At 51.1% G+C, this 27,268-nt stretch overlaps 3 protein-coding genes and 1 pseudogene across 5 annotated transcripts; 3 read left to right on the top strand and 1 right to left on the bottom strand.

The window, feature by feature from the left end:
• The first annotated feature begins 136 nt into the window (after positions 1–136).
• On the top strand, positions 137–1,046 carry LOC103879950 (annotated as a pseudogene). The gene has a single exon (XR_004180368.1). The product of XR_004180368.1 is annotated as a 40S ribosomal protein S6 pseudogene (transcript).
• A 1,488-nt stretch (positions 1,047–2,534) lies between these two features.
• LOC116271609 (glutaryl-CoA dehydrogenase, mitochondrial-like) lies at positions 2,535–3,097 on the top strand. The gene is made up of 2 exons (XM_031659055.1): positions 2,535–2,599; positions 2,683–3,097. The coding sequence occupies exons 1-2, from the start codon at positions 2,535–2,537 to the stop codon at positions 3,065–3,067; spliced, it is 450 nt and encodes a 149-aa protein (XP_031514915.1). The 3' UTR covers positions 3,068–3,097.
• On the top strand, positions 3,069–6,719 carry LOC116271687 (glutaryl-CoA dehydrogenase, mitochondrial-like). Its single transcript, XM_031659849.1, has 5 exons — positions 3,069–3,217; positions 3,375–3,478; positions 3,767–3,892; positions 4,167–4,327; positions 6,226–6,719. The coding sequence occupies exons 1-5, from the start codon at positions 3,101–3,103 to the stop codon at positions 6,297–6,299; spliced, it is 582 nt and encodes a 193-aa protein (XP_031515709.1). The 5' UTR covers positions 3,069–3,100; the 3' UTR covers positions 6,300–6,719.
• On the bottom strand, positions 5,836–25,371 carry SYCE2 (synaptonemal complex central element protein 2). Of its 2 annotated transcripts, none has more exons than XM_003915004.5 (6): positions 25,272–25,371; positions 24,370–24,485; positions 11,305–11,479; positions 7,225–7,413; positions 6,754–6,867; positions 5,836–6,144 (listed from the first exon to the last, which is right to left on the bottom strand). In XM_003915004.5, exons 1-6 carry the CDS (start codon positions 25,284–25,286, stop codon positions 6,100–6,102), a joined length of 654 nt encoding a protein of 217 aa, XP_003915053.1. In that variant the 5' UTR covers positions 25,287–25,371; the 3' UTR covers positions 5,836–6,099. The 2 variants fall into 2 exon arrangements, with proteins under 2 accessions (XP_003915053.1, XP_021786448.1); XM_021930756.2 differs by lacking the exon at positions 25,272–25,371 and adding an exon at positions 25,162–25,262 and having other exon boundaries at positions 24,370–24,486.
• Between the last annotated feature and the right edge of the window lie 1,897 nt (positions 25,372–27,268).

The following is a 27,268-nucleotide window of genomic DNA, read 5'->3' as shown; positions in this document are numbered from 1 at the left end:
TACAAAAAATTAGCCGGGCGTGGTGGCGGGCTCTTGTAGTCCCAGCTCCTCCGGAGGCTGAGGCAGGAGAATGGAGAATGGCGTGAACCCAGGAGGCGGAGCTTGCAGTGAGCCGAGATCGCGCCACTGCACTCCAGCCTGGGCGACAGAGCGAGACTCCGTCTCAAAAAAAAAAAAGAAAAAAGGAAAGCGCCTATGTGGCCTGAGCTAAGCGGATGTTGACCCTCTTTTCCATGGCGCCTTGGAGGCGTTCAGCTGCTTCATGATGAAGCTGAACATCTCCTTCCCAGCCACTGGCTGCCAGAAACTCATTGAAGTGGACGATGAACGCAAACTTTGTACTGTTTATGAGAGGCATATGGCCACAGAAGTTGCTGCTGACGCTCTGGGTGAAGAATGGAAGGGTTATGTGGTCCGAATCAGTGGTGGGAACAACAAAACAAGGTTTCCGCATGAAGCAGGGTGTCTTGACCCACGGACGTGTCCACCTGCTACTGAGTAAGGGGCATTCCTGTTACAGACCAAGGAGAACTGGAGAAAAAGAGAAAATCAGTTCGTGGTTGCATTGTGGATACCAATCTGAGCGTTCTCAACTTGGTTATTTTAAAAAACAAAAAGGAGAGAAGGATATTCCTGGACTCATACTACAGTGTCTCATTGCCTGGGGCCCAGTAGAGCTAGCAGAATCTGTAAACTTTTCAATCTGTCTAAAGAAGATGATGTCTGCCAGTATGTTGTAAGAAAGCCTTTAAACAAAGAAGATAAGAAACCTAGGACCAAAGCACCCAAGATTCAGCGTCTTGTTACTCTACATGTCCTGCAGCACAAACAGCAGCGTATTGCTCGGAAGAAGCAGTGTACTAAGAAAAATAAGGAAGAGGCTGCAGAATATGCTAAACTTGTGGCCAAGAAGGAGGCTAAGGAGAAGCACCAGGGACAAATCGCAAAGAGACGCAGACTGTCCTCTCTGCGAGCTTCTACTTCTAAGTCTGAATCCAGTCAGAAGTAAGATTTTTTGAGTAATAAATAAGATCAGATTCACAAAACAAACAAACAAAAAAACCCACAAGGCTCTATGTAACCAGGCCTCTGCTGACCTTCCCACCTCTTCTCTGGCCACTCACGTGCTCCTCCCAGCCAGACTTAGCTCCTGGAAATTCTCCAGCAGTACTGCCAGTCCTTTGCACATCTGTTCCCTCTCCTGGCACTGCTGTTCCCCACAGCCTCCTCCTGCTTAACTCCTCACGCCCTTCCAGTTTGGCCAACTCCTTCCTGACTCCCTGGGTTCCCCTCCTCCTCTTGACATTGTGATCATGACTTTAGGGTAACCTGTCTCCTGAAAGCAGGGCCAGACCCAACTGCAGCTGGCGTGAGGCCCTGACTCCAGGGGCAAGTGGTGCATTTTTTTTCTTGAGACTTGAGTCTTGCTCTGTCCCCCAGGCTGGAGTGCAGTGGTACCATCTTTGCTCACTGCCACCTCTGGCTCCCCAGTTCAAGCAATTCCCATGCCTTAGCCTCCTGAGTAACTGGGATTACAGGTGCTTGCTACCCATGCCCAGCTAATTTTTGTATTTTAGTAGAGATGAGGTTTCTCACCATGTTGGCCAGGCTGGTCTCAAACTCCTGACCTCAAGTGATCTCACCCACCTTGGCCTCCTCAAAAATGCTGAGATTACGCGGTGTGAGCCACCTCACTGTATTTAATTTTTGTATTTTTATTTTTTTGTTTTGTTTTGTTTTTTTTTTTTTGAGACGGAGTCTCTCGGGCTTGTCGCCAGGCTGGAGTGCAGTGGCCGGATCTCAGCTCACTGCAAGTCTCGGGCCCCAGGTTCACTTATTCTCCTCACCAGCTCCTCCCCGAGTAGCTGGGACTGAGCCCATGCTCGGCCACCCCACTCGGGCTAATTTTTTGCATTTTTTTAGTAGAGACGGGTTTCACCCTCAGACAGCCAGACACTGATTCTCCTGACCTCGCGGATCCGCCTGCCTGCCTCCCAAAAGTGCTGGGATTACAGGCCTGCTTTCAACAAGGCCTCGGCCAATTTTTATATTTTAGTAGAGATGGGGTATCACCATAAGGTCAGGCTGATTTTTTCTTTTTGAGATGGAGTCTTCTCTGCTGCTCCAGGGCCTGTAGTGCAGTGGCATGATCTTGGCTCACTGCAACCTCTCCTGCCCAGGTTCAAGCGACTCCTGCCTCAGTCTCCTGAATGCTTGGACATAGCGCCGCTTCACCACATCTGGCTATTTTTTTTTTTTTTTTTGTGTTTTAGTAGAGATGCCAGGTTTCCCCATGTTGTGCAAGGCTGGAGTTCTCGAACTCTGACTCACCTGATCCACCCCGGGCTGGCCTCTCCCCAAAGTGCTGGGATCACAGGCGTGGTTTCATTAAGGGCCCAGCCACAAGCAAGGATAATTTTTATGGAGGGATGGTTGGGGCAGTGCCGCTGTGACCTTGTCTTGTGCCTGCAGCCAAGGAGGAGCTCCTGGCTGCTTCAAATGCATTCAACACAGCGGGAAGTGATCCCAGCAGCATGGAGACCAGAGCCCGCTACAACTCATCCAACAAGAGCTACACCCTCAACGGGACCAAGACCTGGTAAGGGGTCTAGGCAGTGGGCAGGCGGTGAACAGGGGCAAAGGGACGCTGGTCAGACCCCTCACCGACTGTTCCATCCCCAGGATCACCAACTCGCCTATGGCCGACCTGTTTGTAGTGTGGGCTCGGTGTGAAGATGGCTGCATTCGGGGCTTCCTGCTGGAGAAGGGGATGCGAGGTCTCTCGGCCCCCAGGATCCAGGGCAAGTTCTCGCTGCGGGCCTCAGCCACAGGCATGATCATCATGGATGGTGTGGAGGTGCCAGAGGAGAACGTGCTCCCTGGTGCATCCAGCCTGGGGGTGAGTGGCAGCCACTTTGGGAATGGGTGTTGGGTCACCTGCGGGTGCGGCTTTGTCAGGCAGGCTCCGTGCTGGGGACGCAGCTCCCTGTTCCTGTGGAGCCCACACAGCGGTGATTCTTACTCAGCCGGACTCACTGATGTGCTGAAAACTGCCCCTGTTTGGTGACCGTCTCGCTCATCCCGGCTCTGCCCGGGACACATGGGCCTGAACCAGCTCAGTCGTTTGACTCACAGTGCATCTTCTGGCATCCATCAGCCTCCTAGCTCTGAGCATGGAACCCAGATCCCAGGCTGGGTGGGACTGTGTGCAAACCAAGTGAGCAGGCACCGAGCGTCGGTGCCAGGGCCGTCTGTGATGTGAACCCCCTGCGTGGGGTGGCTGGGGAGGAGGCTTTCCCTGCTTCAGAGTTGGTTCTACATAGGCACTCTTGATGTCTCTTGGGTGGGGCTGAGGTGCCATCTCAACCCTACAGGGTCCCTTCGGCTGCCTGAACAACGCCCGGTACGGCATCGCGTGGGGTGTGCTTGGAGCTTCGGAGTTCTGCTTGCACACAGCACGGCAGTACGCCCTGGACAGGTGTGTGGGGGCTGCAGTGAGATCCCCTGGGGTTGTGGGGCAGCTTGGGTTTCATTCTCTACCCCATGGGTGACTCCCCAGCCCCCTCCCACCAGGCCTGAGTTCCTTGCTCTGGAATGACCAGTGACGTCCTTCTGAGCAGTCATGGGCTGAGTCAACAGCAGGGCCAGGGCGAGCTCGGGGGCACTGAGGCAGCCTGGGAGGCTTCCTGGAGCAGGGGGCCCCAGGACAGGGACAGGGTGGGAGAGTGGACCTCCCCTCACCCTTACCCTGCCATTGCCCCTGTAGGATGCAGTTTGGTGTCCCGCTGGCCAGGAACCAGCTGATTCAGAAGAAGCTGGCAGACATGCTCACTGAGATTACCCTGGGCCTTCACGCCTGCCTGCAGCTCGGCCGCTTGAAGGACCAGGACAAGTAGGGGTTGTGTGGCGGGGGCTGGGGGACGGCAGCTGTGGGTGGAGGACCTTGTGTCTTTCCTGGAGAGAAAGGTCCTTCCTGCCTGGTGGCCCCGGGGACCTGAACCTTCTGCTCTCCCTCTTGTCTTTGATGGGCTGGGCTGAGGACAGCCCCACTGGTCCCTCATTGGGAGCTTGGCTGCATCAGGGAATCCCCACCCCGGGCTAGGTTTGCTTGGGGCATCGGGATGCCAGGATCCCCAGTCCTTGTTACCCTCATATGCTGCTCCCAGGGCTGCCCCCGAGATGGTCTCTCTGCTGAAGAGGAATAACTGTGGGAAAGCCCTGGACATCGCCCGCCAGGCCCGAGACATGCTGGGGGGGAATGGGATTTCTGACGAGTATCACGTGATCCGGCACGCCATGAACTTGGAGGCTGTGAACACCTACGAAGGTGGGAGCTGGACCTCAGAGGGCTCACTGCAGCCTCAGTGTCTGGGGTGGGGGTACAGCGAGGTGGTACGGGGACAGGCCTGAGTCTGACTCCACCTATCACTAAGTGACAGTGTGACCTGGGGCGAGCCTCACCCCTCTGTCCCTCATCTGGAGTTGCTTACACGGGGACTGTGGAAGTGAAGTGCTTCATGCACCACATGGAGGCCCCATCATGCCTTGCGAGGGGCTCCCAGCTCTTTCTCCCACATGCTGGGGATGAGGAATGTTCCTGAGACAGGTAAGCTCCGAAGGCAGCCCAGGGGTGAGGCCCAACTCCTAGCAGGCTGGTGGGTGTGAGCGAAGCTACACGCAGGACTCAACGCTCCATTTTATGTTAAGAGACAAAAGTCATCTTCAGATGACGGTGTTTGCACCCTGCAACTGATGGTGATTTACATGGCGGCCCAGAACCCCTTGCTTGGTGGGAAGACAGATGTGGAAAAAGATACTTAAAAAAAATAAAGTGCAAACCCAGTGTGCACTATGCAGGAACAGAGGGAGGTATGAGGACCCCCCCGCCGGCAGAGAGGCTTCCAGACAGAGAGGACAGCAAATGCAGGAGGGGTGCCTTCCCTGCGCCACAGCCCCAGATCTTGTCTCTATCTGGCAGCTGGTGGGTAGGGGAATCCTACAAGTGTGAGAATGACCTTGAGGACAAGCAGAGGGCGCCGTGAGACGGTTTTATGCAGAGATGGCATGAGTCAGATTTGGTGCTTTACAGGCTGGGCGCAGTGGCTCACACATGTAATCCCAGCACTTTGGAGGCTAAGGTGCGAGGATTGCTTGAGTCCAGGAGTTAGAAGTTACAATGAGCAATGATCACTGTGCAACTGCACTCCAGCCTGGGTGACAGAGTGAGACTGTCTCAAAAAGAACAGAAACAAAGGCCGGGCGCAGTGGCTCAAGCCTGTAATCCCAGCACTTTGGGAGGCCGAGGCGGGCAGATCATGAGGTCAGATCGAGACCATCCTGGCTAACACGGTGAAACCCTGTCTCTGCTAAAAATACAAAAAATTAGCCGGGCGTGGTGGTGGGCGCCTGTAGTCCCAGCTTCTCAGGAGGCTGAGGCAGGAGAAGGGCATGAACCTGGGAGGCGGAGCTTGCAGTGAGCTGAGATCGCGCCACTGCACTCTAGCCTGGGCAACAGAACGAGACTCTGTCTCAAAAACAAAAAAAAAAAAAATAGGTTTGTACTTTAGGAAGTAAACAGAATTGGCTCTAAAAAGGAGGCTACAATCTTGCCTTCTGCTCCATGGAGCTGGGGAGGAGCAAAGGATGAGATACCAGGGCGTGAGGTGTGGGAGAAGCGACCTCTTCTCTGGGAGAGGTGGCTTCAGGTGGGCAGAGGTCAGCTGAGGCAAGTGACTGCTTTTCTGACGTGCTGTCCCTCCCAAGGGTAAGAAAGGGCCTGCTGTGTTTCTCTGGAGCTCAGGGGTGCTTTTAGCCTCTGCAGCAAGGAAGCGTGGCCAGGTTGAAAATCAAACATTTAATAAACTGTGGGCCTGAGGGTGAGGAGAACTTGCCAAGGGTGGGGAGCATGAAGGCTGGGCCCATGGCAGGGGCTGGACTTGCTACGTTTTGGGAGTTCAGCACAAGGAGCTTTGGGTTTTTGTTTTTTTTTCTGCCAAGATGCATTATAGAACCATGAAAAACAATTTCTCAGTGTGGCCCAAATGGTGGCCTCACAGTCTTCTGGAGGCTGTCACTAAGGCGTGAGTCTCCCGGCAGCTGTCAGCATTCACCATCTCTGTGGGTCTGTTCTTCTGAAGCAGTGGCCTGGGGGGACATGAAAATTCATTTTAAAGGAAGTTGTGAGCCGTGAAGACTCCAAACCAACTCTATATTAATCTTGTCCAGGTACACATGACATTCACGCCCTGATCCTTGGGAGAGCTATCACGGGAATCCAGGCATTCACGGCCAGCAAGTGAGCCCGCCCCATCAGGGGCCCAAAACTCTGAAGCCCCTTTCTGGAAAGAGGCCTGGCTGGACCGCAGGAGCGCCATGCTCTGAGAGGGAGGTGGCGGATGGCGTGGGAAGTGAGAGACACTGATTTTTAAATATCAAAATTTCCCTTTGAAGTCGTTCGGATGTGTTCCTTAAAAAGAAGATGGAATTCTCTGTAGAGCGTCTCAATCCACTTTTAACCATGGATGAGAACAGACTCCATTTACCCTGAAATAGCAGCTTTTCTTGAGAGGAGAGTGACATTGAAGCAACTCCGTCTGCTCCAGCCGACCCCTCACACCGAGTTCACAGTGTGCCCTCCGTCCCTCCCGTCTGGGGGTAGTGCCTTATGCTGGGTGTTGGAGCAGAGTGAGGGAGAGGAAAATAAAGAGCTGCACATCTGACCCCAAGGTGTCAGGCCAGTTTACTGGTAACCACCTGAGAAGTAGTTTCAGCCACGGAAGAAACGAACACGTCTGGGGGCTGTGAGTCGCTGGGACGTGGTGGGGACTTCCCCCTAGAGTGGTCTGGCCCCCGTCTGAGTCTTAGGCTCTGGTGTGAAAAAGAAACCCAGGTTAGCAGTGACAGGCTGTGCCAGGGCTGCAGGGCTCAGGGCTGTGGGCAGAGGGGATGATTTCTGAGTGGCAGGGGTGCAGGGGACTTTGTCCTTTCTGTCACCACAGAGCTGCTCATACAACAGCGGGACATGACAACGGGTTGGCTTCTCAGCTCAGACACACCATGTTATAGGGGACCACAAACAAGATGGTAAGTGCACCAGGGGCTTTGCAGGGACTGTGGCCTGGTGGGGTCAGTGCTGGGTGCCTGGTTTCTGTTCACATTTACTCTTGGCTGGGCCATCCCTGTCCTCTTCCTCAGGCAGCGCCCCCCATGTGAGTTTCCTCATACCTCAGGCTGGAGACACAGGTCTTTGTACACAGTCTCCACGCTGTGGCAGACTTGTTTGAGCTCTGTCTCCAAATGGCTGATCTTTGCCATTTTCTGGGTGAACTCTTGGAGCTTTTCCTGGATGATCTTGTTGTGGTCATTATAAATCTGATAGATCCTCTCCTCTAATTTCTCTGTCAGATCCGAAACCTTTTAAAGAATAAGATGTGTTCTTGGAAAATCAAACAAGAGGTATCACAAGACATATGTGTTAAGTGGGTTTCTTAGATTTCTGTAATTTATCTTATGAAAATGGCAAAATAGGCCGGGCATGGTGGCTTACGCCTATAATCCCAGCACTTTGGGAGGCAGAGGCGGGTGGGTCACTTGAGGTCAGGAGTTTAAGACCAGCCTGGCCAACATGGTGAAACCCCGTCTCTACTAAAAATACAAAAATTAGCCGGGCATGGTGGCACATGCCTGTAATCCCAGCTACTCGGGAGGCTGAGGCAGGAGAATCACTTCAACCCAGGAGGTGGAGGTTGCAGTGAGCCGAGATTCCACCACTGCACTCCAGCCTGGACAAGAGTGAGACTCCGTCTCAAAAAAAAAAAAAAAGAAAGAAAGAAAATGGCAAAATAGGCCAGGCATGGTGGCTCATGCCTGTAATCCCAGCACTTTGGTAGGCCGAGGTGGGTGGATTACTTGAGGCCAGGAGTTCAAGACCAGCCTGGCCAACATGGTGAAAACCCATCTCTATTAAAAATATAAAAACTAGCTGGGCATGGTGGCGTGCGCCTGTAATTCCAGCTACTTGGGAGGCTGAGGCAGGAGAATTGCTTGAACTGGGGAGGTGGAGGTTGCAGTAAGCCAAGATGATGCCATCGCACTCCAACCTGGGCAACAAGAGTGAAAGTCCATCTCAAAAAAAAAAAAAAAAAAAATTAGCAAGGCATAGGTGACGGGCACCTGCAGTCCCAGCTACTCGGAAGGCTGTTGCAGGAGGATCAGTTGAGCCCAGGAGTTAGAGGCTACAGTGAGTCATGATCACACTAATGCACTCCAGCCTGAGTGACCCTACCTCAAAAAAAGAAAAGAAAAACACCAAAAACTAAAACCCAGTGCAGTGACTGGGGGTCAGATTGCCTATATGTTAAATTTTCTTGTTTTCTTGAGGCGGAGTTTCACTCTCGTTGCCTAAGCTGGAGTTCAATGGCATGATCTCAGCTCACTGCAATCTCTGCCTCCTGGGTTCAAGGGATTCTCCTGCCTCAGCCTCCCGAGTAGCTGGGATTATAGGCGAGCACCACCACGCCCAATTAAGTTTTTGTATTTTTAGTAGAAATGGGGTTTCACCATGTTAGCCAGGCTGGTCTCGAACTCCTGACCTTAGGTGATCCACCCCCAACCCCCGGCCTCCCAAAGTGCTGAGATTACAGGCATGAACTCCCCACTGGCACCTGTTAAATTTTTTAACAGGCAAAGTATATACAGTCATTGTGCTACATATTGACATTTTGGTCAATGTCAGACTGTATATATACAATATGATATTATAAGAATATAATGCCATATTTTTACTGTACCTTTGATTAGATATATTTAGATACACAAATACTTACCATAAAATTGTTTTTTTTTTTTTTGAGGAGTCTGGCTCACAGTCACCCAGGCTGGAATGCAGTGGCGGGATCTCAGCTCACTGGAAGCTCCTCCTCTCGAGGGTTCAGCCATTCTGCCTCAGCCTCCCAAGTAGCTGGGACTACAGGCACCCGCCACTTACGCCCGGCTAGTTTTTGTATTTTTAGTAGAGGCGAGGGGTTTCACCGTATTAGCCAGGATAGTCTCGATCTCCTGACCTCATGATCCGCCCGTCTCGGCCTCCCAAAGTGCTGGGATTACAGGCGTGAGCCACCGCGCCCGGCCAACCATCGTGTTATAAGTGCCTACAGTATTCAGTATGGTAACAGGTAACAAGCTGTGTGCAGGTTTGTAGCTTAGGAGCAATAGGCTCTTCCACTTAGCCTAGGTGTGTAGTAGACTATACCATCTAGGTTTGTGTAAATTCACTCTATGATGTTCAGATGATGACAGTGTCACCTAGGGATGCATGTCACAGAACTGTACAGGACAAGCTCAGCCAGGTTAGGAAGAAAGTACACAGAATAGAAGAGGCATCCAACAAAGTGGCCTCTGGGTGGTGTATCAAAAAAAAAAAATAATAATAAATAAATGTTTTTGTATCTTTTCTACTAGAGGCCAAGGCAGCGGGGTGAGGAGTTCAAGAGCAGCCTGGGTAACATACCAAGATTCCAACTCTACAAAAAAATGTTTAAAGAAAATTAGCTGGGCAAGGTGGTGCACACCTGTAGTCCCAGCTACTTAAGAGGCAGAGGTGGGAGGATCACTTGAGCCCAGGAGTTTGAGGCTCCAGTGAGCTATGATCGTGCCACTGCTCTCTAAGCCTGGGCGATAGAGTGAGACACCACCTCTAAAACTATAAATCAACACAACACAACACAACAATACAACACAACACAATCAATACAACACAACAACACAACACAACACAACAATACAATACAATAAAACAAGTGAGCCGGGCTTGATGTTGCACGCCTATAGTCTCAAGCTACTCGAGAGGCTGAGATGAGGATTGCTTGAGCCCAGGAGATCAAGATTGCAGTGACTTATGATTCCACCACTGCACTGCAGCCTGGGCAACAGCAAGTCTTGTCTCAAAAAAAAAAGAAAAAATAATCTGTCATCAAGACACCTAGAATCAGCAAGCTGTCCCACTCACATGACCCATTATGTATTTTTTTGTTTGTTTGCTGGAACTATAGGCATGTGCTACCATGCCTGGCTAATTTTTTTTCGAGACAGTGAGCCAAGATCGTGCCGCTACTCCAGCCTGTGCAACAGAGCGAGACTGTCTCAAAAAAAAAAGAAAGAAAAGAAAACCAGAAAGAAAGAAGCAGTCTCCTTTTTCTTCTTCTTCTTCTTTTTTTTTTTTTGAGATGGAGTCTCGCTCTGTCACCAGGCTGGAATGCAGTGGTACAATCTCAGCTCACTTCAACCTCCGCCTCCCAGGTTCAAGCAATTCTCCTGCCTCATCCTCCCGAGTAGCTGGCATTACAGGCACGCACCACCAGGCCCAGCTAATTTTTGTATTTTTAGTAGAGACGGGGTTTCACCATGTTGACCAGGATGGTCTCCATCTCCTGACCTTGTGATACCCCCACCTCAGCTTCCCAAAGTGCTGGGATTACAGGCGTGAACCACTGTACCTGGCCCCTATTTATTTATTTTTGAGGCAAAATCTTGTTCTCTGGCCCAGGCTGCAGTGCAGAGTGACTGCACCAAGCCAATTTTTCTATTTTTAGTAGAGATGTGGTTTCACCATGTTGGCCAACCTGGTCTCTTAACTCCTGGCCTCAAGTGATCCACCTGCCTCAGCCTTCCAAAGTGCTGGGATTACAGGCATGAGCCACTGTGCCTGGTCCCCCCATTATATATTTTGAACAGGCATCAGGCGCAACCATTCATGTAAGACCTGAACATCACACCAGCTTTTGCAAGACGTAAGCCCCAGGCATGTTGAAAAACCTCCACTGCCCCATCACAGCCCATTCGATGGCTTCTGCTGGACATATGGTTGTGACAATTCAAGTTATGCCTTGACCCCCTACTCCCATGGCTGCTTGACCTTGTGTGAAGTAAGAGGGCTGGGTGTTGGAGGCAGGAGGGTATCCAATGCCCTGCTCCTTCAGCCTGGCTCTCTCATCAGGCAAATCATTCATTTCCAAGCCTTATCTATAAAATGGGTCCAATCTCTTCACTGTAGGACTATTCTAAGGGTAAATTGAGATACAGGTGGTCCCCAACTTACTACAGTTCAACTTACTACATTTTTCACTTATAGCATTTTCAACTTGCAATGGGATTATTGGGATGTAGCCCCATTATACGTGGAGGAGTGCCTGTGCTGTGTGTGAATGGCCTAGCACCGTGTCTGGTGTACAACAGACATTCATCAGTGGTTCATTCCGTCCCCTTTTGCATAAGGAATCCCCCCTCTCGCTGGGTGAAGTCTGTCACCTTGGTCTTCAGGCTGTTCCTGAAGTTGGTCATGAGCGCATGGTCCTTTTGCCGGCTCTGGTTGATGTTTTCGATCAGCTCCTGGGCTCTCTTCTGCAGGATGTCGATGCTTGAGTCCAGAGAGGAGAAGTAGAGTCCCGACTTCCCTTCCAGCACTGTCAGCTGGCAACTGGCACTGGAGATGGCGACACAAGGGCAAGAAACCTGACTTCACAGAGTACAGGATGCGGCCGGGTGCGGTCGCTCATGCCTGTAATCTCAGCACTTTGTAGGCCGAGGTGGGCGGATCACAAGGTCAGGAGTTCGAGACCAGCCTGGCAACATGGTGAAACCTCGTCTCTACTAAAAAAAAAAAAAAAAAAAAAAAATTAGCCCGGCACAGTGGCATGTACCTGTAGTCTCAGCTACTTGGGAGGCTGAGGCAGGAGAATTGCTTGAACCCAGGAGGTGAAGTTGCAGTGAGCCAAGATCATGCCACTGCACTCCAGCCTGGGTGACAGAGCGAAATTCCATCTCAAAAAAAAAAAAAAAAAGTACAGGACACTGAGATCAGCACCAGACTCTTCCAAGACCAGCTGATCTGAGAGAGCTACATGGTGGGAGGGGACCCACATTGTTGCCTTCCATGGGTGATACGAGGCATGCTTCCTAGGTTATTCCATTCACACACATGCCCTGAACGATGAGAATGGCACCGCATTTTATAGCTGAGAAAACAGACCAAGACGCACGACTAAATATGCACAAGGTTCCAGACCAAGGAGGTCTGTCTGACCCCAAAGCCCACTGTTATTTCATGACACCAACTCGCTTCTTTGGAATACCAATAATAGTATCAATGCTTTCTTTCTTACTTCCTTTTTTTTATAGAGACAGGTCTTGCTCTGTTGCTCAGGCTGGAGTGCAATGGCACAATCATAGCTCACTGCAGTGTCAACCTCGCAGACTCCAGTGATCCTCCCACCTCAGCCTCCTGAATAGGTGGGACTACAAGCACGTGCTACCATGCAGAGCTAATTTTTAAAATTTTTAAATAGAGACTGGGCTTCACTATGTTGTTCAGGCTGCTCTCAAACTTCTGGCCTCCCAAAATGTTGGGATTACAGGTATGAGCCACTGTGCCTGACTGATGTAATCAGCAATCTCCTGCAACCTCCACCTCCTGGGTTCAAGCGATTCTCCTGCCTTAGCCTCCCGAGTAGCTGGGACTACAGGTGCACACCATCACACCCAGCTAATTTTTGTACTTTTAGTAGAGACAGGGTTTCACCATGTTGGCCAGGCTGGTCTCGAACTCTTGACCTCAAGTGATCCTCCTGCCTCGGCCTCCCAAAGTGCTGGGATTACAGGGGTGAGCCACCGCACCCAGCCTGATGCTTTCTTAAGTGACCTTCCTGTCATTAACCTGCTGCATCCCTTTCCAAACCTACTGGGTGATGTTCACCACCTGGGGCTACAGTGTACTTGCACCTCCTTGCTCCCACCAGGTGAGGTAAATACCTGTTGAATTATATTTAAAGAGCATTTAAAGAAATGTGCACACATGCAAAAAGTTGTTGATCCCATGCTGTACATGTAACTAATGATATAATTCAAATATTGTGTTAACCAGTGAAATAGTGGCAGAAGAGTGACAGCTGTCTAAAAAGCTAAACAGAATGAAAAATGTTGAGTAATATGTAATGTTATGTAACTTCATAATATTCAATGTAATAAAATGGAACTTCGGTTGGGTATGGGGGAGATGACTAAAATTGAAGCAAAGATCATTAAAATCTAGAAAAATTCTGCATATAGATTGCTCTGCCAAGGTTTTGTTCTCTGCTTTAAAAACAAAACTGGGGCCAGGAACGATGGCTCAAGCCTGTAATCCCAGCACTTTGGGAGGCCGAGGTGGGTGGATCACAAGGTCAGGAGTTCGAGACCAGCCTGGCCAAGATGGTAAAACCCCATCTCTACTAAAAATACAAAAAATTAGATGGGCACAGTGGTGGGCACCTGTTATCCCAGCTACTCGGGAGGCTGAGGTTGAATTGCTTGAACCCGGGAGGCAGAGGCTGCTGTGAGCCAAGATCGTGCCACTGCACTCTAGCCTGGGCGACAGAGCAAGACTTCATCTCAAAAATAAATTAAATTAAATTAAATTAAATTAAAACAGAACTGAAAATTGTGGGTAATGCATTGTGAATGAAGTTTATACTGTGATCTGATAAGGCAACCCATTGGTATTTTAAATTAAGACATATTTTTTCTTCTTCTGATTCTCTGGTTTATTTGACCTGTTTGATGTCTGATCAGTTAGTGGTTCTGGCCAGGTAGAGCTGCCCCTGTGAGTCACAGCTAATATTTCCTCAGCCATGTTCCCGGCACTGAGCTAAGCCACATGCCTTTTCTTCGTGCAGCCTCACGACCACACTCGGGTCGTCTGCTGTTCTTTTTACTTTATGGCTGAGGACATGGGCTTAGAGTGGTTACACCACCTTCTCAAGGTGGAGGACAGTCTGTGGTAGAGCTGGGCTTTGTACCCACTAGGCCTGACTTCCCAGCTGGTATCCTGCTTCCTACTAAGGCACTCAGGCGCCACTCCCCTCCTGGATCTTACATTTCCTCGTCAGCCTCTGAGGTCCTCCAGCTCTGAAAGGCCAAGCCTTGTAGGTGTGGACAGAGCAGTTCCTGAATGCAGCAGGTCACACAAAACCTTAAAGTCAGCTGTGTCCACAAGCAGGTTACTGACTACTTAGAAAAATAAATCTTGGCCAGACATGGTGGCTCACGCCTGTAATCCCAGCATTTTTGGAGGCCAAGGCTGGTGGATCACCTGAGGTCAGGAGTTTGAGACCAGCCTGGCCAACATGGTGAAACCCCGTCTCTACTAAAAATACAAAAATTACCCGGGCATGGTGGCATGTGTCTGTAATCCCAGCTACTAGGCATGCTGAGGCAGGAGGATCGCTTGAACCTGGGAGGCAGAGGTTGCAGTGAGCCGAGATTGTGGCACTGCACACTAGCCTGGGCAACAGAGCAAGACTCCGTCTCAAAAATATAAAATAAAGAAAAATAATTTTCAGCTATCTGAACCAGGCACAGTGGGCTCATGCCTATAATAGCAGCACTTTGAGGGGCTAAGGCAGGTGAATCGTGAACTCAGGGTTTTGAGACCAGCCTGGGCAACATGGCAAAACCCCATCTCTACGAAAAACACAAAAATTAGCTGGGTGTGGTGGCGTGCACTTGTAGTCTCAGCTACTTAGGAGGCTGAAGTGAGAGGATCACTTGAGCCCAGCAGTGGAGGCTACAGTGAGCTTGATCATGGCACTGCACTGGAGCCTAGGTGACATGACGCCACTGCACTCCAGCCTGAGCGACAGAGGGTGACCCTGTTTCAAACAAACAAAACAACCACAACACACAAATACATCCCTCCCTCCCCACCCAGTCTCCCCCAGCCAACCACCTCCCTCTTCCCTCCCCATCAAGGCCAGGGTTCTAGAAGGAGCTGCTTACACTTTCTGGGCTTTTTTTTTTTTCAGACGGAGTCTCGCTCTGTCGCCCAGGCTGAAGTGCAGTGGCGTGATCTCGGCTCACTGCAAACTCTGCCTCCCGGGTTCATGCCATTCTCCTGCCTTAGCCTCCCAAGTAGCTGGGACTACAGGCGCCCACCACCACGCCCGGCTAATTTTTAGTAGAGACAAGGTTTCATCGTGTTAGCCAGGATGGTCTCGATCTCCTGACCTCGTGATCCTCAGCCTCCCAAAGTGCTGGGATTACAGGCATGAGCCACAGTGCGCGGCCTTTTTTTTTTTTTTTTTTTTAAAGAGAGAGGAGGGTCTCACCCTGGGCTTCTTTTCTTTTTCTTTTTCTGTTTTTTTTTTTTGAGACGGAGTCTCGCTCTGTTGCTCAGGCTGGAGTGCAGTGGCGCGATCTCGGCTTACTGACCTCGTGATCCACCCGCCTCAGCCTCCCAAAGTGCTGAGATTACAGGCATGAGCCACCACACCCAGCCATCCTGGGCTTATTTTCTTACCCCTCATTCACTTTTCAGTCCATTGCAATCAGATTCCTACCCCGGTTCTCAAATGAAACAGCTCCTACCAGTCCCCATGACCTTGTGGTTACAGAGGTAGACATCTCAGACCAACATGCTGACCTCTTGGCAGCAGCCAGCACTGCTGACCACCCTTCCCTGCTACTCCTGACATGTGGTATCCCAGGGGTCTGTGCTTGGGCCTCTGTTGTCTTCTTCCCAGACACCCTCAATCACACACTTGCTCTGCAGTGAGGCCTCCATGCCTCCTCCCTGCTGGGCCCTGCAGCTAATATTCCAGCCACCATTCCACAGTGCACAGGCTGTTACTCTCCAAAGGCATTCATTCCCGTAGCATGGGATCCCTGAACAGTCCCCTTTCCCACCTACGTCCTGTCTCCTCCGGAAGGTGTTCCTTGGCTGGATTCGGTGCACACAGCACCTACGGTGTCACTGTCTACACCTTGGCCTCCCCTGTAGTCTCCTGAAGGGCCAGGGCCATGTCTCATTCCTTTGTCTTTGTATCTTCAGTACCTACTCCTCATGAGAGAAGCAATAAGTGTGCTGCTAATAAATAAATGACTTGCAAGTACTTTCCATTACCATCCACACTTCGGATTCTATCATCTAGATTCTATCATCCCAGCCCATGCCTCTCTCCTGAGCTCCCAAGAATATATGAAACCTCCCAGTCTCCCCACATGGCTGTCTCAAAGGCATCTGAAACTCTGCATTTGCACAACCAAAAGCATCATCTCCCTGGCAACCCAATTTCATCGTCCCTTCCCTTAGTGAGTGACATAAAAAGCCACCTGGTTCCCAAGCCCAAAACTTAGCAGCAAGCCTAGAGTCCGGCTTCTCTCTGTCCCTCCGCATCCTGTCTCAAAATCCTCTCATTTCTACCTTTTTAAATATTTATTTATTTATATATTTATTTGAGATGGAGTCTTGCTCTGTCACCCAGGCTGGAGTGCAGTGGCGCAATCTCGGCTCACTGCAAGCTCTGCCTCCCGGGTTCACGCCATTCTCCTGCCTCAGCCTCCTGAGTAGCTGGGACTACAGGCACCCGCCACCTCGCCCGGCTAATTTTTTTTTTTGTATTTTTAGTAGAGACGGGGTTTCACCGTGTTAGCCAGGATGGTCTCGATCTCCTGACCTCGTGATCTGCCCGCCTCGGCTTTCCAAAGTGCTGGGATTACAGGCGTGAGCCACCGCACCCAGCCTTATTTTTATTTTTAATTTTTTTTTTCAGACGGAGTTTCACTCTTGTTGCCCCGGCTAGAGTGCAATGGCGCAATCTCAGCTCACCACAACCTCCACCTCCCAGGTTCAAGTGATTCTCCTGCCTCAGCCTCCCGAGTAGCTGGGATTACAGGCATGCACCACCACACTTGGCTAATTTTGTATTTTTAGTAGAGACGGGGTTTCTCTATGTTGGTCAGGCTGGTCTTGAACTCCCAACCTCAGGTGATACGCCCGCCTCGGCCTCCCAAAGTGCTGGGATTACAGGCGTGAATCACTGCGCCCAGACTTTTTGTTTATTTTTGAGACAGAGTCTTGCTTTGTCGCCCAGGCTAGAGTGCAGTGGAGCGATCTCAGGTCACTGCAACCTCCAACTCCCGGGTTCAAGCGATTCTCCTGCCTCAGCCTCCCAAAGTGCTGAGATTACAAGCGTGAGCCGTGGGTCAGCCCCTAGTGACCTTCTACACTATAATCTGATTTCCTACTCCTGTTTGTCAGCCTAAAACTGGCCCCCTCCAGCCACAAGATCAAGTCTAAATTCCTTTGCACAGCATACAAGGCCTTCCAGGGCCCTGGCCTCCCCTCTCTTCCAGCCTTAATGGGTTTTTTTCTTTTTCTTTCTTTCTTTCTTTTTTTTTGAGAAGGGGTCTCACTCTGTCGCTCAGGCTGGAGTGCAGTGGCATGATCTCGGCTCACTGCAGCCTCTGCCTCCTGGGTTCAAGCAATTCTCCCACCTCAGCCTCCCGTAGCTGGGATTACAGGTGCCTGACAACCATGCCTGGCTAATTTTTGCCTTTTGTTTTTTTTTTTTGAGACAAGTTCTCGTTCAGCTGCCCAGGCTGGAGTGCAGTGGTGCAATCTCAGCTCACTGCAACCACCATCTCCCGATTTCAAGCAGTTTTCCCATGTCAGCCTGATGAGTAGCTGGGATTACAGGCACCCGCCATCATGCCCATGGGGTTTCACCATGTTGGCCAGGCTGGTCTGGAACTCCTGACCTCAGTTGATCCGCCTGCCTTGGCTTCCCAAATTGCTGGGATTACAGGCGTGAGCCACCGCGCCCAGCACAGGCTTAGTTTCCTTTCTTTTTTTTTTTTCAAGACAGAGTCTTGCTCTGTCACCCAGGCTGAAGTGCAGTGGCGTGATCTCAGCTCACTGCAACCTCTGCCTCCCGGGTTCAAGCAATTCTCCTGCCTCAGCCTCCCAAGTAGCTAGGATTACAGGTACCCGCCACTGCACCTGGCTAATTTTTGTATTTTTAGTAGAGACGGGGGTTTCACCACGTTGGCCAGGCTGGTCTCGAACTCCTGACCTCGTGATCTGCCCACCTTGGCCTCCCAAAGTGCTGGGATTACAGGCGTGAGCCACCAAGCACAATCTAGCCTTACTGTCACCCAGGCTGGAGTGCAGTGGCCGGATCTCAGCTCACTGCAAGCTCCGCCTCCCGGGTTCACGCCATTCTCCTGCCTCAGCCTCCCGAGTAGCTGGGACTACAGGCGCCTGCGACCTCGCCCGGCTAAGTTTTTGTATTTTTAGTAGAGACGAGGTTTCACTGTGTTAGCCAGGATGGTCTCGATCTCCTGACCTCGTGATCCGCCCGTCTCGGCCTCCCAAAGTGCTGGGATTACAGGCTTGAGCCACCGCGCCCGGCCTACTGTTTGTTTTCTACAGTCCCTCCATCTGCAGCAATTGGGGACCTCCCACAATTTCCCCAAACATGTCAGCCTTTGCCTGGAATCACTTTCCCTGCCTGCCTCCTTCAAAATGGAACATTTGGAATTTTACTTCTCTACCCCCACTACACTTTGGCCTTGCTGGTCACAAAGCTGCCACAGTTTATGAACATCAGTCCCCTGTAGCACACGACACCTTGAGGGTGCAGACTACACCCTACTCATTTGTTCTGCAGCACCCCAAAGGCTTTATCAGTTTGCTGAATATCTAAATGAATGCAGCACTGACATTGGAACTCCCACACCTCCTCCTACGGAGTTTGCTTTGTTATCTGGACCTCTCCTGGATGCTCTCAACAGTTTCAGACCCTAAAATTAAAATCAATGAGAGCACCAGGTGTTTCTTTGTGTGTGATTGTTCACAACCTGCTTGAGCTGCTAATGGTTCAGAGCTGCTCCTTTCTAAGGCTCAAGGGATGAGGCTGGAACCGGTTTTCATGGCAGCTAAGCAAACAGTTAAAAAAAAAATCACTTGAATTCAGCTAATTCAAGTTTCATGGTAGGACAAAGGCCTGCATCAGATGTCTGCTGAGAGCTTCTTTAGTTTTCCAACCTCTCCTTTGGGGATTTATTCCTTTCGATTTCATTTTTCTTAATACTCAGCAGCTGCATATTAATCAGGATGCTAATGAATCATAGGCTTCCCTGGGCCTGCATTCACCAATTAACTTTAATAAACAAAATGCGCGGTGTCCTCTCTGCTGGCTTTCCCGGTTCCTAGGCCGGCTTCTGTTGCGGAACCCTGGACCGAGGCCAGAAAATGCAAGTCAGCCCTACACAGCACGTTGGGTGTGCATGGCCTGCGCCCGCATTGGGCAGTGGGCTGGGGGCTGTGAACACAGCGCTTCGTTCATCTATTATGGTCTGTCCTTCTAAGAAGTCCCTAATTTGGCTGCGAGGATTAGGACATAGTTCCCAAGCAGGGCCCACGCTGGCAGGGGGCCCAGGAGCTGGGGAGGAAATGGGTCTAAGCGAAGAGACCATCTGTTCGCTCCAGGTAAAGCTGTGATTGGCAGGCGACTGAGCCAGAACCGCCCGCTGGCGGAGCCCTCCCTCCATGGCCTCTAACAGATATACAAGTAAACAATCCGCCAGCCACTTATGACCACCGCGGGTGGCAGTCCCGGGAGAGTAGGCAAGCTAATCAAACATTCAAGGGGGGAACACAACAGAATCTCTGGCGCTTAGGCAAAACAATGTTTTGCTGAAGTACAGCCAGGAAGGGGGAAGGTTTGAATGGGAGCTGATGAGCCAGTTCCTCAACCTCTCCTTTTCTCTCTGGAAACGTGTTAACATTTTAATCATGTTGCTGAGTATCTGCTGCTGGATCTATTAACTGGCCCCTGCACTGGTTTTAATCCATCTGTTTTTTGGCCCAGAGTTCCCGTGGAGCTCCTTGAAGTCTCTAAATGATTTGCAGCAGTCTGTCTTTTCACTACACAGATCCTGGTCTAAACATGCTATTCCGCAGTAAGGTATTAGCAAACAAACGACTTCAACCATTGCTTCCCTTTTTTTTGGTCTCCAATTGATAGCACACACTAGAAACCATTTCACACCCGTGGCCTGCTTTCCAGCAGAGGAATGTGCCAGGTGAGGGAAGCTGACTGCTTTTTGCCTGGAGTCCTCAGGGCCCTGTCCTGACCCTCCTCTCACTCCTTCCCCAGGTGAGTTCATTCATTCCACAGCTGCTGCTGAAACAGTGATTCCCACAGCACCATCTCCAGCCCCTCGCCCCATCCCGAGTTCCGGGTCAGAAAGTTCAACTGTATCCTGGACAGGTGGATGTCCCTGGCCACCTAAAATGGCTCAGAAAAACAAGGACAACACGGAACTCGTGTTCTTGTCTCTGCCAAGAAGCCACCACCTACTGGAAACCACCACAAGCTGGAAAGCAGGCAACAGTGATGTGCTGGTAAGCATTTAGCAACTGGCTGTGTGATGGGGGGGAAGCCCTGATTCATAGCGTTTGCCAGTTTCCATGGTGCAGAGCCTCCCACCATAACCAACTTCAGGCTACCAACATGAAGACAAGACGCTAAATGCTAAGTTGGGAAGAGATGTGTAGAATCGGCTCTTGCAAGCCGGTAAGAGCTCGCTCCAGCACGTCATGGCCGGGAAACATCCTCCCTCATCCCCTTCCTGTGCCCCATGGTACAAGGTACTCCCTCCACCTGCCCTGCTAAAGGCCACGCCCCCACAGAAGCCTCTCACTAGGCCTCCCTACATTCACACATTCTCCCAGCCATTCTCTACAGAGCAGCCATTTTTAAAATTAATAGTATTTTTTGAGACAGAGTTTCGCTCTTGTTGCCCAGGCTGGAGTGCAGTGGCGCAATCTTGGCTCAGTGCAACCTGCGCCTCCCGGGTTCAAGTGATTCTCCTGCCTCACCCTCCCAAGTAGCTGAGATTAAAGGCATGCACCACCACGCCTGGCTAATTTTGTATTTTTGGTAGAGACGGGGTTTTGCCATGTTGGCCAGGCTGGTCTCGAATTCCTGACCTCGGGTGATCCATCTACCTCGAACTCCCAAACTACAGGCGTGAGCCACCGTGCCCGGCCTGCAGCCGTATCTTTTTATAACTGGAACCTGAGCATGTCACTTCTGTGAGCCAGCAGTTCCCTTCCTAGGTATTAGTATGCCCAGGAGAAATGAAATCATCTGTCTACACGCAAACTTTTCTAAATAGATTTCATAGCAGTGCTGCTCGTAACAGCCAAAAAGTGAAAACCACCTGAATGACTATCAGCAGATGAATGGATAAACAAAATGCGGTAGACTCATGTGGAATATTATTCAGCCATTGAAAAGATGGAAGTCCAGATGCAGTGGCTCACGCCTGTAATCCCAGCACTTTGGGAGGCCTGTACCCAGCCTGGAGTGATGAAGATGTTTTAAAGTTGACTATGAGAATGGTTGTCCAGCTCTGAATATACCAAAAGCAATCAAATCATACACTTCAAGGAGGTGAGTTGGGCGCAGTGGCTCATGCCTATAATCTCAGCACTTTGGGAGGCCAAGATGGGCAGATCACGAGGTCAGGAGATTGAGACCATCCTGGCTAACATGGTGAAACTCCGTCTCTTCCACAAAAAAAAAAAAAAAAAGCCAGGCGTGGTGGTGCATGCCTGTAGTCCCAGCTACTCGGGAGGCTGAGGCAGAATTGCTTGAATCCAGGAGGAGGAGGTTTCAGTGAGCCAAGATTGCACCACTGCACTCTAGCCTGTGCGACAGAGCAAGTCTCCGTCTGGGAAAAAAAAAAAAAAAAAAAGAGGTGAACCGGATGGTATGTGAATTATATCTGAAAGCTGTTACTGAAAAAACCTCTAGGGTAAAGTCTGTAGCCCACAAAATGCCTCATGACCTGGCCCCTTCTGCAGCCCTCACCTTTGTACCCCACTTGCCCAGCCACACTGGCCTTCCTTCAGCTCCCCAAATGCCACAAGCAGGGACTTTGCACAAGCCCTTCTCTCAACTCCTCCTTCCCTGCCCAGCCCACACCTTCTGCTTCAACATCTCTTCTACAAGGACACCTTCCCTGGCTCCACGTTCGTCTGGCTGCCCCCAGGGGAAAGGTCTCCCAGCACCATGATCTGTTCCGTGTTGGTGCTTGGTCAGATGCAAACACCAGGAGGGTATGAGCATGTCTGTCTGGAGGACAGGGGTGTCCCTGCTGCCAATTACAATACCTGCCATATCAGCCTCTTTCCCCGAGACAGGGTCAGGCTCTGTTGCCCAGGCTACAGTGCAGTGGTGCGATCTTGGCTCACTGCAACCTCTGCCTCCCAGGTTCAAGCAATTCTCCTGCCTCAGCCTCTGGAGTAGCTGGGATTACAGGCACACGCCACCACACCCGGCTAATTTTTTGTATTTTTAGTGGAGACAGGGTTTCACCATGTTGGCCAGGCTAGTCCCAAACTCCTGACCTCATGATCCACCCACCTCTGCCTCCCAAAGTGCTGGGGGCCAACATCAGCCTTCTTGCTCTTTTGAGAACACATCAAGCTTATTCCTACCTCAGGGACTTCATACTTGGGGCCCCCTCTTCGTGGAAGTTTTGAGCCCAGAATGCCTCCTGGCTGGCCCCTTCTCATGTGACCTCTTCAGAGTTCTCCAACTGCTCTAAGGTCCCTGTAACTCTACTTGCTCCTTACTATATTTTGTTTCTTCATTCCACTTACTTGCCACCAGTTGAAATGACATTATTTACTTATTTATTTTTGAGACAGGGTCTTGCTTTTCCAGTGCAGTGAAGCAATCATGTCTCACTGCAGCCTCGACCTTCCGGGCTCAAGTGGTCCTCCCACTTAAGCCTTCCAAGTAGCTAGGACCACAGGTGTGTGCAACCACACCGTGCTGATTTCTTTCTTTTATTTCTTTTTGGAGAGATGTGTCTCCCTCTGTTGCCCAGGCTGGTCTCAAACTCCTGGGCTCAAGGGATCCTCCTGTCTTGGCCTCCTGAGTAGCTAGGACTACATGTGTGTACCACCACGCCTGGCTGATTTTTGTATTTTTAGTAGAGACAGTTTCACCATGTGGGTCAGGCTGGTCTCGAAATCCTGACCTCAAGTTATCTGCCAGCGCCAGCCTCCCAAAGTGCTGGGATTACAGGCATGAGCCACCGTGCCCAGCCTCTACTAAATATATATATATATGTATGTGTGTGTATATGTATGTGTGTGTGTATATATATATATATTTTTTGAGACGAGTCTTGCTCTGTCACCCAGGCTGGAATGCAATGGCACAATCTTGGCTCACTGCAATCTCCGCCTCCCAGGTTAAAGCAATTCTCCTGCCTCAGTCTCCTGAGTAGCTAGGATTACAGGCATCTGTCACCATGCCTGGCTAATTTTTGTAGACACAGGGTTTCCCCATATTGGCCAGGCTGGTCTTAAACTCCTGACCTCATGATCTGCCTGCCTCGGCCTCCCAAAGTGCTGGGATTACAGGCACGAGCCACCGGTGCCTGGCCTACTAAATTTTTTTTTTTTTTTTTGAGACAAAGTCTCACTCTGTCGCCAGGCTGTAGTGCAATGGCATGATCTTGGCTCACTGCAACCTCTACCTCTGGGGTTCAAGTGATTCTCCTGCCTCAGCCTCCAGAGTAGCTGGGACTACAGGTGTGTGCCACCATACCCAACTAATTTTTGTATTTTTAGCAGAGGCGGGGTTTCATCATGTTGGCCAGGATGGTCTCCATCTCTTTTTTTTTTTTTTTTTTTTGATGGAGTCTCGCACTGTTGCCCAGTATGGAGTGCAGTGGCACGATCTCGGTTCACTGCAACCTCCGCCTCCCGGGTTCATGCCATTCTCCTGCCTCAGTCTCCGGAGTAGCTGGGACTATAGGCGTCCGCCACCACGCCCAGCTAATTTTTTGTATTTTTAGTAGAGACGGGGTTTCACTGTGTTAGCTAGGATGGTCTCGACCACCTGACCTCTTGATCCACCCACCTCGGCCTCCCAAAGTGCTGGGATTACAGGTGTGAGCCACCACTCCTGGCTTTTTTTTTTTTGAGACAGAGTTTCGTTCTTTTTGTCCAGGTTGGAGTGCAATGGCGCGATCTCAGCTCACCGCAACTTCCACTTCCCAGGTTCAAGCAATTCTCCTGCCTCAGCCTTCCGAGTAGCTGGGATTACAGGCATGTGCCACCATGCCCGGCTAATTTTGTATTTTTAGTAGAGATGGGGTTTCTCCATGTTTGTCAGACTGGTCTCAAACTCCTGACCTCAGGTGATCCACCCACCCTGGCCTTCCAAATTGTTGGGATTACAGACATGAACCACTGTGCCCAGCCAATATATTTTAATAAATTAGCCAGACATTCTGGCACGCCTCTAGTCCCAGCTATTTCGGAGGCTGAGGTGGGAGGATCACTTGAGTCTGGGAGGTGGAGGTTGCAGTGAGCTGTGATCATGCTGCTGCACGGTGACAAAGCAAGATGCTGTGTTAGGAGGAAAAAAAAAGAAAGAAGCAGACACTGGCAAAGCCTTGGGGAAGAAAAGGGTGAATGAGAGGGACCCAGGGGCCCGTGTGGACCCACAGGGCTGGGATCTTCCTCACCTAGCTGGCCCTCCACCAGCTTCCTCCTTGCAGTTCTCTTCCCACCGCTGATGCTCCTTGCTCTCCCCCAAGGGCTGTGGCTCCTGGTCTTTGCACTTCACATGGGGCACGTCCACCTGCGAGCACAGTCAGGAGGGAGGCCAAGGAGGGAGGATAAGGAGTGAACAGATCGTCCTCCTGCCGACCCTTCAACCCTGGGCACCTCTATGTGCCGCTGCGGGACGGTGGGGACCCGCAGGAGAGACAGGCAGGGCTGGGCAGGTGCCATGAGGGCAGGGGCGTGGGGTGAAAGGACACTCTGTCCCTAGGGGACACCTGGACACCAGACCTAGAGCGGCCGGGTGAGGGCAGGACTGTAGGAATGTAACTGGGGGACCTAGGCTCCTAACTGGTATGTGTGTTGGCTGGAGTCCTTCCAGAAAGAAGAGATAGGAGAAAAGAAATGAGGCTGGGCGTGGTGGCTCACGCCTGTAATCCCAGCACTTTGGGAGGCCGAGGCGGGCGGATCACGAGGTCAGGAGTTCGAGAACAGCCTGGGCAATATGGTGAAACCCCATCTCTACTAAAAATACAAAACTTAGCTGACGTGGTTGGGGCATGCCTACAATCCTAGCTACTTGGGAGAAAAGAAATGAAAGAAACGGGTGCGGTGCGTGGGTTTTTGTGCCTTTCTCTACTCCATTTCGGTCACGCGCCATGTGTGGAAATCAGACCGTCAGTGCGTCAGTCAGGGCCGGGTTCAGTCAGTCAGGAAATTTGGGGCCAGGCCTGATGAGAGGCAGCCCCAATAGCAAAGGACAAGCGGCGGGGCTCAGGTCCGCTGGAGAAGGCTGGGATCGCAGCCGTTCCCTGCCCATCTGTCCGCCCGCCCCACGCGCGCGAAGGAAACAAGCGCCGCGTACTCCCTGTCGCTCCATTACGTATTTTCCCGCCTTCAAGCTCGCACCATCTGCGCATGCGCCGACCCGCCCCTGGTGAGCTCCGCGCCGGCGCGTGCTTGTTGTGCGACTCGTGCTCCCAGCCCCGCCCCCTTTGAGAACTTGCGCGGCCAATGGGGCGGGGCCGACCGTTAAGCAGCAGTTTCGTGGTCCCGGGGCTGCGCGCGCAATAGGCGCTGCTGGAGAACAGGAGGCTAAGCTCTGTGTGCCCGTGTGTGCCCTTGTGAGGCTCCAGGGTCACACGCAGCGCTCAGGTTATAGGGATCTCAGAGAGTCCTGTATTTATTCTGTACATCTAACTTCATCCACTCTGCCTTGGAAAATATTCTCAATAACAATTTTTTTTTTTTTTTTGAGACAAGGTCTTGGTCTGTCGCCCAGGCTGGAGTGCAGTGGTGCGATCATGGCTCACTGCAGCCTCGACCTCCCAGGTAGCTGGGACTACCAGTGTCATCCACCACGCTCTTTTATTTATTTATTTATTTTCAGACAGAGTCTCGCTCCGTCACCCAGGCTGCAGTACAGTGGAGCGATCTCGGCTCACTGCAAGCTCCGCCTCCCGGGTTCACGCCATTCTCCTGCCTCAGCCTCCTGAGTAGCTGGGACCACAGGTGCCCGCCACCACGCCCGGCTAATTTTGTTTTTGTATTTTTAGTAGAGACAGGGTTAGCCAGGATGGCCTCTATCTTCTGACCTCGTGATCTGTCCGCCTCGGCCTCCCAAAGTGTTGGGATTACAGGCGTGAGCCATGGCGCCAGGCCTTGCCCTTCTAATTTAAAAGTATTTTTCTGGCAGGGAGCGGTGGCTCACGCCTGTAATCCCAGTACTTTGGGAGGCTGCGGTGGGTGTATCACCTGAGGTCATGAGCTCAAGACCAGCCTGGCCAACATGGCGAAACCCCGTCTCTACTAAAACTACAAAAATTAGCCGGGCGTGGTGGCAGGCGCCCATAGTCCTAGCTACTCGAGAGGATGAGGCAGAATCGCTTGAATCTGGGAGGCGGAGGTTGCAGTAAGCTGAGATCATGCCACTGCACTCCAGCCTGGGTGACAGAGTGAGGCTCCGTCTCAAAAATAAATAAATAAATAAACAAACATATATACACATAATTATATATATTTTTTCCTGTAGAAATGAGAATTCTCTGTGCTGAGCCCAGGCTGATCTCCAACTTCTGGGCTCAAGCCATCCTCCCATCTTGGTTTCCCAAAGTGCTGTCTCAAAAAAATAAGAAATTATCTGACCTACCCTATTGACTGTAGGTCATAAGACCTCCGTTTCAAAGAAGTTTCTGCCCCACACAAGGCCTACCTATGTAGATTTTTCTTGGTCTCTCTGAGCATGCATTCCTGAGATTCCAAGAAGAATCTAGACAAACAGGCCTTGCTGGCTTTCCCGACTCAGCCTATTAGTATTAGACAACCCCCCCACCTTTTTTTTTTTTTTTTTTTTTTTTGAGACGGAGTCTCTGTGGCCCAGGCTGGAGTGCAGTGGCCGGATCTCAGCTCACTGCAAGCTCCGCCTCCCGGGTTTACACCATTCTCCTGCCTCAGCCTCCCAAGTAGCTGGGACTACAGGCGCCCGCCACCTCGCCCAGCTAGTTTTTTGTATTTTTAGTAGAGACGGGGTTTCACCATGTTAGCCAGGATGGTCTCGATCTCCTGACCTTGTGATCCGCCCGTCTCGGCCTCCCAAAGTGCTGGGATTACAGGCTTGAGCCACCGTGCCCGGCCCCCCCACCTTTTTTTTTGAGTCTTGCTCTGTTGTCCTGGCGACACTGGAGTGCAGTGGCGAGATCTCAACTCACTGCAACCTTGGCCTCCCGGGTTCAAGCGATTCTCAGCCAACCGAGAAGCCGGAATTACAGATGCACCATGCCCAGCTAATTTTTGTATTTTTAGTAGAGATGGGGTTTTTCCATGTTGCCCAGGCTGGTCTCAAACTCCTGGCCTCAAGTGATC

Source organism: Papio anubis, chromosome 20 (genome assembly GCF_008728515.1).
Source record: "Papio anubis isolate 15944 chromosome 20, Panubis1.0, whole genome shotgun sequence".
NCBI classification, from domain to species: Eukaryota; Metazoa; Chordata; class Mammalia; order Primates; family Cercopithecidae; genus Papio; species Papio anubis.
The sequence above is the reverse complement of the archived record's forward strand: the minus strand, read 5'-3'. Positions and strand labels throughout refer to the sequence as shown.

Bases quoted from the DNA above. Each gene is read 5' to 3' on its own strand.
- LOC116271609 (XM_031659055.1), top strand. From the start codon at position 2,535: ATGGAGACCAGAGCCCGCTACAACTCATCCAACAAGAGCTACACCCTC. The intron at 2,600-2,682 runs GTAAGGGGTCTA...TTCCATCCCCAG, and splicing joins CTCAACGGGACCAAGACCTG to GATCACCAACTCGCCTATGG.
- LOC116271687 (XM_031659849.1), top strand. From the start codon at position 3,101: ATGGGCCTGAACCAGCTCAGTCGTTTGACTCACAGTGCATCTTCTGGC. The intron at 3,479-3,766 runs GTGTGTGGGGGC...TTGCCCCTGTAG, and splicing joins CGGCAGTACGCCCTGGACAG to GATGCAGTTTGGTGTCCCGC. The intron at 4,328-6,225 runs GTGGGAGCTGGA...AATCTTGTCCAG, and splicing joins GGCTGTGAACACCTACGAAG to GTACACATGACATTCACGCC.
- SYCE2 (XM_021930756.2), bottom strand. From the start codon at position 25,226: ATGGGCAGGGAACGGCTGCGATCCCAGCCTTCTCCAGCGGACCTGAGC. The intron at 7,414-11,304 runs GTGACAGACTTC...ATTCTTTAAAAG, and splicing joins GGAACAGCCTGAAGACCAAG to GTTTCGGATCTGACAGAGAA. The intron at 6,868-7,224 runs GTATGAGGAAAC...TTTTCACACCAG, and splicing joins ACCTGTGTCTCCAGCCTGAG to AGCCTAAGACTCAGACGGGG.